The sequence below is a fragment of the Helobdella robusta genome, assembly GCF_000326865.2.
Source record: "Helobdella robusta unplaced genomic scaffold HELROscaffold_7, whole genome shotgun sequence".
In the NCBI taxonomy this organism is placed as follows: Eukaryota; Metazoa; Annelida; class Clitellata; order Rhynchobdellida; family Glossiphoniidae; genus Helobdella; species Helobdella robusta.
In genome coordinates this window covers 4,406,839-4,421,983 of record NW_008705398.1, presented here as the reverse complement: position 1 = coordinate 4,421,983, position 15,145 = coordinate 4,406,839, and the positions used below count along the sequence as shown (strand labels likewise).

General features: G+C 32.7%; 1 protein-coding gene across 1 annotated transcript; it reads right to left on the bottom strand.

Annotated features, from left to right (window-relative positions):
• Nucleotides 1-869: 869 nt before the first annotated feature.
• HELRODRAFT_69268 (hypothetical protein) lies at nucleotides 870-12,499 on the bottom strand (the record flags this gene model as incomplete). Its single annotated transcript, XM_009030551.1, has 16 exons — nucleotides 870-1,049; nucleotides 1,394-1,588; nucleotides 1,959-2,078; nucleotides 2,346-2,508; nucleotides 2,709-2,797; nucleotides 3,085-3,177; nucleotides 3,320-3,478; nucleotides 3,631-3,750; nucleotides 4,349-4,480; nucleotides 5,506-5,718; nucleotides 5,924-6,112; nucleotides 6,319-6,498; nucleotides 6,826-6,888; nucleotides 7,268-7,327; nucleotides 7,433-7,510; nucleotides 12,356-12,499. The coding sequence occupies 16 exons, from the start codon at nucleotides 12,497-12,499 to the stop codon at nucleotides 870-872; spliced, it is 2,178 nt and encodes a 725-aa protein (XP_009028799.1).
• Nucleotides 12,500-15,145: the final 2,646 nt, after the last annotated feature.

The window sequence follows — 15,145 nt, the reverse complement described above, 5'->3', positions numbered from 1 at the left end:
AGCTGATGCGGATGGAGGATGTTTGAGCGCAGTTACGGCTAGAGTTCGTGTGGGATGGATGAAATTTAGGGAACTGGGTGGGGTATTGTGTGGAAAGAAATGGTCAGTGAAGATGAAAGGGAGGGTATATAAAGCATGTGTGAGAGCAGCGATGATATATGGTGGTGAAACTTGGGTGTTGAGGAGAGAGGAGGAAAGTGTACTGCAGAGGGCTGAAAGAGCTATGGTGAGGATGATGTGTGGGGTTAAAGTGAAGGATAGGAGGAGTAGTACAGAGCTGATGTCAATGATGGGACTGAATGAGGACATTGTGACATTGATAAGGAGATCGAGATTGCGGTGGTATGGACATGTGTTGAGAAGGGATGAAAGGGTCGGGATTAGGCGAGCGTTGGAGTTCGAGGTTGAAGGAGTGGTAGGAAGGGGTCGTCCGCGATTGGGATGGAGAGAGCAGGTGGAGAAGGACAGGGTGAAAGCGGGGTTGCGTGATACTGAGGCGAGTGACAGATGTGGATGGAGTCGAGGGGTATTTCGGTTTCATCATAGGTAGCCAAACGGCAACCCCCGATCTCGGGGAAAATGCCGTCTAAACGTGTGTTGTTGTTGTTGTTGTATATCTGTGCAAAGTTAGTTTGCACCGTAAGTTGCTTAATCTAACTTGAAAAAGTTGTAACCATCACATGCTCAAGCAAAAATCTATGAAAAAGTATAAATTTTTTATTAGAAAAAATACAATTTTTAATTTAGCCCAGAATACCAAAGTAACAACATTGAGCTGTTTCTCACTAAATTTTTAAAATAGGTGGAGATAATCTGAAGCAAATCCCTCTTTGAAACTTTTGCGTGGGTTTCAATGATGATTACACATTTCAAATGAAACTAAAAACCACTTTGGTTGTCGTTAGATAAATAGAAAAAAAAATAACAACAAACTCACGTGTACAATTGCACGTAACAGCAGATAGGAAGCATGTTGTTTTGCAGTACTCACACTGTCGATCATCGTCTGAGAGAAGCTCAAAAGATTCTTGCTGTGAGGACGTGATGCCCTGCAATGTTAAATTGTTGTGCTGCTAGAAAAAATATGAAACAAGAAAATACGTCAGTGCACTTTGAGCATTATATCCCATTATATTATATTACATCTTATCACCAAGAATCAGAAGTTTCTAGTCTGCTGTGATCGAAGCAAACTGAAACGTTGCATGCCTCATAATTGAATTTAAGCTATCTGCTGACTTTTAATTACTATTTTTAAATTTTCAACCTATTTACTTATTTAGCCAATGATTTCTGCAAGCTAACAGTCATCATTATTACTGCAAGAAATATAAAAAAAAACCAACAACTTGACACTCCCGTTATAAACCATCCCACCATCCCAAAACCTCACCTCCTGCTTCACTTGTTCTCTCATCTCTTTCTCCTTCTTAACGATGTCCACGAGTATTTGATACAATGCATACAAACACTCCTGTGTCAACTCATTCACATGGGCCAGAATGTTGAAAACAAATTCATCATTTGAGAACACGCACTGCCTTTTGTGCAAACGATAATTCTCTATGCACCCATGTCCAAATGGTAGCTGTTGCAGGAAGGATCAATCAGTTATTCTAAAACTAGCATTGGTAGTTATTATGACTGCCATATTCATCACCATCATAGTCATTAGATAACTGTGATTATTATTATTATTATTATCAATATCATCATCATCGTCATCATCAACATCAAAGGCATGATTGGAATAAAAAAAAACAAAGCTAAATCACATTTCATAACAAAATGAGTTGAGCAAACATAATATGGTAGTGTAAAGCATGGGTTTTGTGTAAAGAAATGTTGAATTTAAAAAGAGGTCATGAGTTAAGAAGCAAAAATACAAATTATAAATTTCTCAAAAAATCAAAAACTTGACAACCAAAACAAGCGACTATCATTAACTACCCACTAACCCAATCAGCGGTACAAAAGTTGACAGCCTCAGCACAGTTGTAGCCCTGATTGAAACCAGAGTGGTAGGATCTTGGGAAGGTTATCACAAATTCGCCTGCATGCTGGTCGGTCCGATATATCTAACACGAGTTCATAGTCAAAAATATTAATGAATACATTTCCATGTTAGATGCAAACCACTTCTACACCGTTGTCTTATTAACCATTAGCATTTTTATTTACCAGATCAGCCGACTAAGATAAACTCACCAAGGTACCGTCATCCCGCTCTACATCAATTCATTTATCAACGATATCTACCATTTTCATCTTCTTTTTTATCATTGCCACACAATTACAACGTCATAATATCCATTTTTAGAACAAGGTAATCTAATTTTCCTTACCGGCACTCCAGATTTCTGCAGAACAGTCGGGTTCATGATGGTGGTCAGTTGATGGAGCAGATCGGGGAATTGGGCAAAAAGTTCAGGTGCATTTTTACTCATGCAGTCCTCAAGGTGGGAGGCACTTGATCCTGGTACGCCATACCATGTCTTTGGCTCACCCCTGTGCGATCACGTGGTGATTTTGTGTGTGAGGTTTGTTGATATATTTGTATGCAAATTAGGAGAACAGTGATCAAACGAGAAGTAATAATATATAACGATACAACTTTTAAATATACACATGCAATGAGCGACAACAAGAAAGTTTATGTAACGTTATTAATTTATATACTGGTAACAATCACATTTTCATAAACTTACCAATGCATGTAATTAACTGAGTAGCTCCAATGGTCTTCAATATGCCAAGCAAAACTAGAAAAACACATCCCTACATAAACCCAAGGTACCTGCAATTAAATCAAGTGATATAACTTACTTCAGCTGGTCTTAGTACAAATCTTGAAAAAATTGTTATTGTTTTTGAATATCTTGAACTTGAATGTATCAGTATACCAAAAAATTCAACGTTTAAGAGGATGCATTTACAAATGGAGAAAGATTGAAGCAGCAGTCAAATGGATAAACACAAAACAACAGAACATGCAACTAATGCCCTCGACTGAACAAGGTATGCATCATTTCTATTTTCATCACACTGGCACCATTCCGCTACCATCATGACAATCGACAGTACCTTCATGCCATTAATGTCAACATTGATGTATTTCAGGAGGGAATGCTCCAAATTTGGAAGGTTGTTCAAGTTCCAAGGACTCGTTATATAAATCTGAAAAGTAACATTAACGTGAACATTGATTTTTTAAATTTTATTCATCAGTTGAGTAATTGAACAATTTTTAAAAAAATTTCTACGCCAATTAGCATAGCTATCGTCTTTTAATTGCTTTGTCATTAATCTATCTACTAACTTTGTCTTCGTCTTCAATGAGATGTTGGTTTTTAATTGTCGGGAACCCACTTCCAAACTCCAAGGTGTGGATGTCAGCTCCATACTCCACAACCACATCTTTCTCCAAACAATTCACCAGGCTCCAAAACTCTTGTTCCACTACTGAACAGGGTACAAGCTGAAAATTGTTGCAGAGTTCATTATGACAATGTTATAAACAATGTTCATTATGACGATAATGATGAATGTAATGTGATTGTAATAACAGTGAGTGTGGTGATTATTGGGCTATTGAAAAAATAAAAATAGAACAAAATAAAAATAACTAACATGACACGACATTTTGAAATAATCTGATTTGAACTTGTCAGCCATGAGTCCATATGTCTTGAGGGAGTACTCGCATTGTGACTGTTCAAACCCAAATGAGGGCATCGGTCGTTTGCACTCCTAGTTCAACAAGTTGTGTTGTAGTCAATTAAAAATATGTCAAAAACATACTTTCAACTATGCAGGCAAGAAAATATTATGAAATAATATTAATCAATTTCAAATAAAGTTAGAACTAAGCTTCCAATAGAAAAAATTTCAAACTGCAAATGCAAATAAAAAATGCCATGTACCTACACAGACGTGAAAGTGTAATGAATCAAATGTGTTAAATAGGAGTTAAATGTAATAAAATAAGGTGCACCTACTACAGAAATAACTGTTAGTGTGACAGTGAAAATTCAAATATAAAGTTTTACAGTAACAATCCAGAATAAATGAAATAGAAATTTGTAAAAAGTGAAAAGTCCGAAACATCATTCTGCTAAACAATTAAAGACACAACTGAATGTCAAAAAGTTCAGCTGTGCACAACTGATTCATCAGTTGTGATAAGACATGCGCGAAAACACAAATAAAAAAATGGCTTTTGTACTTTTTGAAATAAAAAAGAATAATAACAAATGATTTGAACTTAAAACCTTTTCTGTCTATTGTTACAATAACGGTAATATATGGAAACATGAATATGTAAATATTATCGCTGATATAGTCTAACCTTTGCAATGCAGAATGGACACCTCCAAGACTTCCTGCTTGACTCTCGAAGAGGAAGAATGAGGCAAGCATGGTGGAACAAACCTGCACACACACTGCAGCAGATGGACTCACTGATGTTCGACTGACACGGCTCTCCGCAGGACATGCACACATTGCCAGCACTGCTGTCCGACAGCTGTTCAGTTTTAAAAATAAGTAGCAAATATTTATAGAATCACACAACTTTTTATTTAAAAAATTTCAAATTTAAACAAAAATCGTCATACAAATCAATGTTCTGTCATATTAAAAAATGATATTGAAATAAATCATTTCATTCTAGATACGACAGCTTAAGGAGGAAATATTGTAAAAAGTTTAATAATATCCACTACAAGTATTCATTGTTTTAGATTTTCTGATCTATTAATCAATTTTAATGTTGGCATTTATCTGCATCAATTCAAGAAGTTTATTTCATATATAAGCAAAATAATAACGATAATGACAATAATAATGATAATAATAATGATGATAATGACAATGATAATAATAATAATAATGATAATAATAAAAATAAAATCATTCACAAGGAAACACAAGGAATATTTTTAGCCTTTTTACGATTTATCAAATAAAACTCAAACCCAAAATAAATTTATACAAAAACTGATGAAAATTAAAAAATAGTAAGAAATTTAAAAAAATTATATTCTGATAATTAAACAAAATTTTTAAATAATTTTAAAGCACAGTTGTTTATTGACCTCTAGCCTGAATGTTATTTTAAATTCTATAACATCAATAGAAATATGATTCATCAACAAATTACAATTTAATCCATTTGGTTGGTTCAATCACAATAATTATTTCATCCAATACTTCACCAGTTAGAATAACAAATATATAAAATATTGAAATGAAACCGCAACCTTTCCATCTTTTGATTTGGGTCTTGTTCGTTTGCAAGATGTAATGCTGTTTGCTAGATTATCTGAATAAACAATAAAAATAAAGTTTAAAAATCTATTGCACCCTTTCTAGGCCCAGAGGAATCGACAACACACAAGCAGCGTTTTTGAATACATGCTAAATGGTAATAGATTAACGGAACCCCTAAATTAATTTAAAAATCAAATAATTTCAAGTTATTTCAAAACTGTTAACACAATATACAATACATATACTCAGTGTAATTTCAAATTTAATGTTTCCTTGAGGCGCAATGCAACTGAGATAGGAAGAACTGCATGAATGAAGTAGATCAAGAAGTAGAGATTTAGAGGTGATGTGACTGGGAAGTGTAAGACTGAGTTGAGTATAAATTATGCACAAGAAAGTGAACATGTAAAATGATCTAAAATGCGGACGAGAAAAGGTTGCAATTTTCTGAAGCTTTTCTTTTTTACTGTAAATTTTACAAATTCTTCAAAAACGTTTCACCGTTCACAACTTTATAACCAATTTCTTTTTAAGTTTAATTTTGATTTTTGTTGAAATGTCGATGCAAATTTTGACACTACTAAAACACAAAATCAATATTTTAGCATTAATATGATTGCAAATATGTTGACCAACCATAGATATCATTGACCGGCATTGCATCGGGCAGAGCAGTTTTGGGACCAGGTCCATAGAACTGAAGCTTCTTCAATTCGTGACATTTCTTCTTAGATGATAATTCATTTTCTAATTTTAAGCTCTCACATTTGCTTGTGTCAACTTCGATGCTACTATTGGGGTTGCTGTGCTTATTACTGCCCTCAGCTTCAGACAGTTCCATCTTCACATGCAAATTTTCTGCATCGGCCACTTCTTTTTTCGTATCAACATTCTCTTGGTGCTTTGCCTTATCATTTTTAAAAAATGAATACAAGATAAATATTAAAATAAAAAAATAACTGTTAAATTCTAGCAAACTTAATAATAAATTAATATTGACTCTTAATAAGATTATAAAGAAAAATAAAAAAGTAAAAAGCATCTGACTTGTACATTGAGGTCAGGAGTCCCAGCAAGGAAGACGTCATATGGCAGTAAAAGTTTGAAGTAATAATTCTTGAGAGAGTTAGTGACCTCAGGTGTCGTTGAGTATCCGAGTTGTTGGGCAATTTCTTTCCACTTGAAGTCATAAGTGACCTTGTGGAAGCCATCTCTCTCGTGCACAAACTTGTGACAGTGTAATGACAAGTTATCAGTTTCATATATTATTTTTGTAATGCTCTTCATTCTGTGTCTCAAAATATTATATATATATATATATATATATATATAATATAAATATATATAAATATTATATATATATTATATATATATATATGAATGCGATATAATAAGATATATTCTTTGATATATGATAGAATAATGAAGATATTAAAAATTTGAATTTGGGTGAAATAATTTTGACTAGATATGTTTAATAAAATTGTTTAGCTGCAAAAATAATGCATAACAAACAATATGTTGCAATTCAGCTAATTACAAAAAGAATGGAACCTTTCTTAAGTGGTACAAGTCCAAATGTTTGTTTTCAATGAAAGGTATTTTCAATGGATTGTGCTGGATAAAAATTAGTAAAAAAAAAACATAATTCAAAATTAAAAAACCTGTACATACTTATTAATTTAAAAAATATTTAAAAATTTGATTGGTTGAATGTATGTATTCAGTTATAAAAATATAACTATTTTTTAAATTCACTCACTACATCATAGCAAATTTGTTAATATTTAAATTGCCGGAACAAAATCCCTTATCTCATTTCGTCATAACCAAATTAGTTAAAAATTAAATTAAATGAACAAAATATTTTTTGAATGTTGCAATTGGATTAAAATGTGATTAATTTATTTTTGTTTAAAAACATTGAACTATTTAAAAAAATTTCCAATTATGTTACAAGTGAATGAGCTGTAAAAAAATAAAATAACCCAATTACCTGTAAATGCCAGAACTTTGTCAAATGGTTGAGAAAATGAAGTTTTATTCGAGATTTAGCCTAAAATAATTATGGTCAAAGAAGATAGATATATCAAGGACTCTTTTTTTTGTCAACGAATTATGACAATTTTTAAAAAATATTTATCAAATAAATATTGCACACCTCTAATTCATTGAGCTTTTGAATCCTTGGTGTAAACATGTAAGTGTCTGGATCAGGTGCAAATGGTGGCTGCCAGTGCTGGGTGTCAACATATAAAAATTGTAATAAATAACTTATAAGGGCAGATCTTAAATAAAACAAATGTGATATATTAGTAATTTGTTAATAGCATTAGCGGAAAATTTATCTGAGGTGGGCCAGGATAAAATAATTTAAAAATATAAATTGGACTATCCTTTAAATGTATGAATATATTTGGCTTTGTAGATTAACCTAACAATGTATTTTACAATAATTTTCCTTCTGTAATAAAAATTAGACGAAATTGTTACAACACATTTGCAAAATTTAGTATGGATTTGAGATATCAACAGGTAGAAGGATGACACTTCATTGATTCCAGGCATGTTTAATGTAATAAGAGGCTGCTTCATAAAGGTGAATGACATCTATTCAATTTGTTAATTTTAAAGCTTCTGGCTTATTTTTAATAAATGAATGCAAACATAAAAACTGTCAAATAGAAAAGTTTTTATTCTCAGTTAATTCAAAAACTTACCAAAGACAATGTAAGATCAACTGAAAATCTGAAAGAAATAAGAGGGAAGAAAAGAAGTGAAGAGGGTTGTGAAGGGGTATGCACTGGCAAGATAACAGTTTGAAAAGAAGCACAGGTTCTGGGATAGTGTAAAAAGTATACAAGATAAAAATCTCATAATAAAATAAAATGATTAATATTTTGCATGAATAATGGAAAAGAGGATGATTAAAGAATCTAACATATAGAACTAATATAAAACAAAAATTTGTAATAAATGGTTTAAGAAATTGAAGAACAAGTTTAATAGATAAAAATATAAACAAGTCACACTTGTTCAAATCTAAAATTACAACTAATAAAGAGATTGAAGGAATGCCATTAAGATTGCAAGCGAATGTGTGAAAAAGACAAAAATTCAATTTCTTTTTGAGTACCTGAGGAGTAGAACAAATTCAGACAAAAAATATTAAAAGGATAATATAATGGTAGGTGTGAGAATTTAAATAAATAGTGGATGAGAAAAATCTGATCCCACCTCTGGAAACAGTTGATGGTCTGAGATTTAAAAACTACAAATGAATATAAATCAGTAGTGTCTGGATGGGAAAGAGAAGAGAGCAGATAAAAGCAAAAAAGATTAGCTTTGAAAGATGGAAATATTCAAAATATGTCACAAAAAAATATACACAACTTACAAAGATAGGGAAGTAAAATATAAAATGACTAAAATTTAAAAAAATATTGAGGTAAAACAGAAAAAGAAAATTCATAGCAAACAACATGTAAAATTGTATTACCAAAAAATAATTAGTGAAAGGAAAGATGTGCTGAACATGCACCATCTGATGAAAACCACAACAAAATAAAAAGTATTTTTTTAAAAATATATAATAACTAAAAATGGAAATATTTATCTACTTATCAACTCAAGCCTAGGAGGCAGAACCACCCAGTGTTTGTTCCAGAGTTTGTTGACGAAAGCTACAGGTTGGATTTGTCGCATGATCATGCACATTTAACTGTCTTTTCCTTTCTTCACTATTCTGGGCCATTTCGTGCCCAGTGCCCTCATGTCCTTTAACAACACTTCTTCCCAGGTGAGCTTGGGTCTACTACTTTACCTTAAACTGCCAGTTATAATAAATAGTTCTACATTTCTTTACCCAGTCCCCATTTGTTTTCCTTTCCACATGACTGAACCATCTCAGTCTTACATCTGACAACTCATCTATCCCTAACCCTTTCTTTATTACATCATTACTTAGACCATTCCTCAAGGATACTCTCATTATTCTTCACAACATCTGCATTTCTGATCTCTCCAGCCTTTTTAAGTTTTCAACCGTCATAGCCAAAGTTTTGCACCCATACAGCAGGAAACTTCTTAGACATAGTTTATATACCTTACCCTTCAAGCCCAATGGTATACCCCTAGAGCACAAAACTGAAGTAATTTTTCAGAAGTTTTCCCATCCTACTTTTATTCTATTCTTGACCACTCTATCTGATCCACCTTCATAGGTTAGTATGTCACCTAGATAAGAAAAAGGATGCCACTTTTTCAACTCCCAAATTTCCCGGGTGCCTAATATAATCATTTTGCATCAATTGTGCATCCATATATCACATTTTACAGATAGTATGGAATTACCTTTGACTCCTTTACCACACATGGCACAGGGAAATTTTCAAGTGTATTTGACTCCTCTTCGTTCCATATAACTTTGGTCTTACCAAAATTTACCTTTAAACCCTTTCTTTCCATAAATATTTTCTACACGGAGAGCTTATCTTTCAGTTCTTTCTCACTCTCCATAATAAGAATCAGGTCATCAGCTTATCAAATCTTCCATGGCAACCCAATTCTAATCTCCCTACTAATCGTTTTCATTGATCTGAGAGATCCCCAGTCTTCTGGAATTCCCCCCCCCCCTCCCCCTTATTATTATATTGAACAAACCAGCCAGTCTCTCAATTCCCCAATCACCTGTTGCTTTCAATATTTCTGTTACTACTTTACTTTACTACTTTCTGTTACCTGCAGCTTTTCTAGTCTTCATTTTTCCTAGTGCCCACTCAACACCCGCTTCCTTTATAAACTGAACCCTGTGACATTTATATTTGAGACAATATCCCCATCCCATTAATTTTCCTCTTTTAAAAATTTTTCCATATACTCCCTCCACTATTTCTCTCTCCCCTCTGGATGTACAACAATGACACCTTTGCTATCCTTCATGCAATTTACTCTAACAACATCCTGCCTTTCTCAATTTTCTGACTTAGCCATGCGGTAAAAGGCGTTCTTACCATCCTCTGTACTCAGCTATTCTGATAAGTCTGCAGTACTTTCATTTTGCTACCACTACTTTCACCTTTGCCTTCTGTTTTAAAGTCTGATAGACCCTATGATCTTCTTTATTTTTTTAATATTATCCATTTCCTATATCCTTTTTTTTTATCTCTTATTGTCCTTTAAACCATTTCATTCCACCATCATGTTTCATTACGTTGTGCTGGCTCCTCCTTACCTGACACTCTCAATTCAGCTGCATTCAGCATATTATTTTTCTTTCCACCCATGATTTCTCTACACCCAGATCATTATCAATGGTACCCCAACGTTCAAATCATATTGTGATATGCTCTCATGGTTTCTAGTTTTCTCAATTTCCAAGTTTTAATTCTGGGCTCTGTAATCATTTTTGTCTTTTTTTTCCATCTTAGCATAAAATCAAATGCTAAGAACTTATGCTGCTTAACACATTCTTCATTACAAAATGCTCTAATATTTTAAAAGCACCTGTGGCTTTCTCTTGTGAAATTGTCAAACTGAAATCTAATGTGCTTTTAACTTCCCCTGATTCATACGATATTAAATAGCATGGTTTCCTCATGCTCCAGGCGATTCCAAAACCTAAAATTCTTACATCATCTTCGTTTCTTTTTCCATACCCATTTCTACCATGCACTTAATTATAATTATTACATTCATTTCCAATATGTCTATTTAAGTCCCCTCCTGAAACCACCATTTCTTTTTCGGGCGTCCCAGTCATCATTTCATTTAACTCATCCTAAAATCTATCTTTATCCTCCTCTTTTTTACTGTTTTCCAGAGCATTTTCTGAAGTTACATTTAATAACCCCTCTCCAGTTGATAGTTTTGCCATCATGCTCCTGTTGCTGCTCTTTATTTATCCAAGGTTTACTTATTACTATTCCCATTCCTGTCCCAGCTTTACTATTTCCTGACGAAAATAATTTACTCTTTCCTTTATTATTCTGGCCACTTTATTCCTCCCCCAACTTGTAAACTGCAAATACCTACTCTTTACCTCAATAATGCTTCAGTAGCCATTATGCTCTTTCCAGACAACTTACATTCCAAGAGCAAAGTTTCACACTGACATACTTTTCTTTCTGTGGGTTCTGCATGTTAATGTATTGTGCTACAACAGAATCTCGGCACAGACTATATGCATTGCTTGCCCTACTCCTGAAAGGGTCACAAGCCCTGTTGACATCATAATGCCCCTGAGGAATTCATTTGATGTCAACCTGTGTGACCTGAGTCTTCTCACTCCAGCCATATAGATCTCCCAATACTCGACTGATTCGGAAAATCCCATATGATTTTTATTTTTTGTTCATATTCATATTAGGTTTAGAATTTCATAAACTTAAACTTGTTGTCAGGTAAAGATCCTACCTTTACTCCAACTCACTTCGCCCACTACCCAGGCTTGGAACTGACATATATGAAGAGAAGAATCATTCTTTCTTTCTGAGTGACATGTCTCTATTTCCAACAATAGCCTTTATACATAATGCCATTATTGTCATTATACTATATGATATAGGATTACAAATAGGATAAATTTCCATCTGCAATAAATACTGTCACTGAAGCTTTAAAAGATTGCTAAAGCCTCAGTAAATGTTTGTCCATGTAAAATAATCAAATCTTAGGTAAGTGTATATATCGCTCACTTGACAAAATAAAATAATGCTGCCACCTCATGTTTACAAATTACATTAAATACATAAATAAACAAACTTGCTTTGCTTAATTTTAAAATTAAGCTTATTATTAGCTATTATTATTATAGTATCATTCCACGTTATCGTCGTTATGCTAACAACATTTTCAATTAATTATGTTTAAATGAAATTGATTTAAAATTAAATAAATAAATAATATAATATTATATAAATAATATAATATAATTACTAAATAAATAATAAAAATTAAAAAACCTTTTCTTTTCATTGTTAAAAAAAACTAAAAATAAAAAGCCATTCAAAAATAAAAGCTATTTGGTCTTGTTATTTTTCTGAGAAAACTATAATTTAGAATTAAAAAAATGTTGATTACTAACTGAAGGCGGCTTAATTCTGCAAATGCCAAACTTTTCTGCAACTGGTCGGATGCTGGCTATGTAGGTTATGGGGTCTTTGAATTCCTCATCAGTTGGTTCATAAACAGGGGCTTCAGGTGGTGGCACAAATGCTTCACAATCCATCGCACTAAAGCGATTAGATGTCTTTTCAATCAAATTAAACAAACAGTTGATACTGTTAAAGCGTTATAATTATAAGTTTAATACGAAATTTTGTAGAACCCGATTGAAGCAACAAAAAAAGAAACGAGGATAACAAACAACGATCGTCAAGATGGTTACACAAAATTTATTGTAAAGATAAAAAAAAAATTTGCGTGAAGATGTTGAACATACACTTAGAAAAACAAATCATATTCTTGATATAATAATTTGTCGCTTGAAACTATATTCTACTAACTTTTTAATGTTTGTTTATCCGCAAAATACAGCTGGTTTATTCTATATATATATAAAAATACTGTCTGTCCAAAACTAATAATAATGATAGATAATTATAATTTTATGTAGTATAAAATAAATATATAAATTAATGAAAAAAGAATTAATTATAAACAATATGATAAATTAAAGAAAATTAAGGTATATAAAATAATATACTACAAAAATGTTGAAAAAAATGATGAAAAAAATAAAAAATTAGTGTAAAAAATTAAAGTAACAAAAAATTAAAAATGATAGCTTATAATATATATATAGATAGATATAGATATAAAAATATAATATATATATAATATATATATATATTATATTTTTACATCTATATATATATTATATATATATTGGTTCTCGTGGCCGAGTGGTTAGCGTGTCCGTCTACCACTCCTACAACCCGGGTTCGAATCCTGCAGTTTTGACAGATTCATCCGGGGCTGGTAAATGGGTAGACAACGTAAGTTGTCGCATGTTGGCCGGCGAGATGGCTCAGTGGTTCAAATGCTTGCTGAGTCAAACATCTCAATGGCTATCATATACTCAGCGTATATGATGCGGTGCTTGCGCGTGCACATAAATACATGTGTACGTCGTGTGAAAAAGATAAACAGCCTTTGTGGCAGAGATGGCTGCTTCAAATCAATGGATGAAGATACGAAGAAGATAATAAAAGATATATAGATAATATATCTGTAGCATTGTATCAATAAGTGGTTCTGCGTATGTCAGAGCTGCAATAATAAAGACTATATAATTATGTATGTATGTATGTATATATATATATATATATATATATATATATATATCCACACATATATTACTGTATAACTATAACAACATAAAAACATTATATATATATATATATATATATATATATATATATAATGTTATGTAAATATATATATATATTAACTCACTCTCTAGACACTTTTGCCCCCCTCCGTCCCGTTCAAAAACAAAAATGCTAGATCAATGACAACATTCTAAGTCTTGCAAAAAAGAAAAACAAACTATACATCATAAGCCTTAAATATCCAACCACCCGCAACATTGCCACCTACAAAAGCTTCAGAAACATGTTCACATCTATTAAACGAAAAACTGAACGAGACTACTTCTCTAACAAACTTGAAGACGCACATAACAATGTTGGAACACTATCAAAGAAATTCTAAACAAGCAACCTCCTAACTCATCAATCACCAAACTAACTATCAACAACCAAGCAATTGAAAATAAACAAGAAATATGTGACCTTCTCAACACCCACTTTGCAAACATCGCTAGTCAACTACTCTCAAACCAACCTCCCTGCTATGGTAATCCTACAGATTTTATGAGCCCATCCACACCCCATTCCATTTGTCTATATCCTGTTACTGAACAAGAAATATTAACTACTGTTAATATCTTGAAAAACAAAAAGAGCTATGCAGACGATGGACTCAACATGTTCCTTATTAAAAGTATAATTTCCTCTATCATATCACCACTTAATCATATCTTCAACTTATCACTAAGCACTGGAATCTTTCCTGACTCATTTAAAATAGCCAAAATCATACCAGTATTCAAGAAAGGAAACAAAGATGACATTAACAACTACAGACCCATTTCCATTCTTTCCCCGCTGTCTAAAATTCTTGAAAAACTTTTCTTTAAAAGACTCTCTAATTTCTTCTGCTCCAACAATACTATCTGCAATAACCAATACGGATTCAAACCCAACCACTCAACTGAGCTTGCTATTCTTGACTTCACTCAGCATATACTAAATGAAATGAATAACAAAAATCTTTCTATTGGCATTTTCCTGGACTTATCCAAAGCCTTCGATGTCATCGATCACAAAATACTCCTATCCAAACTACATCATTACGGAGTAAGAGGCACAGCTCACAACTGGATGAGAAGCTATCTTTCATCACGGACACAATATGTTTCCATGGACAACATCAATTCAAAGCACGCTCTTATTCATCACGGGGTGCCACAAGGATCCATACCTCTGCAATGTTTCGCCCTCAACCAAATGCGTACTGTTCGCAGACGACACCAACCTTCTTTTTACTTCCAACAACCTACCAGATTGCTCTGAACATATCAATCTTGAACTCCAAAAATACTCTAACTGGTTATCCAATAACAAACTTATCATAAATTATTCGAAATGTGCATACATTATTTTTGGCCCAAAAATACTCACCAACCAAGCTCATAACCTAAACCTATTAGTTAATGGTGTTCCTATAAGCCGCACCCTGTCTACCAAATTTCTGGAATCACCATCACAGAAAATCTTTCATGGAATTCTCACCTACAAACTACCTCAGA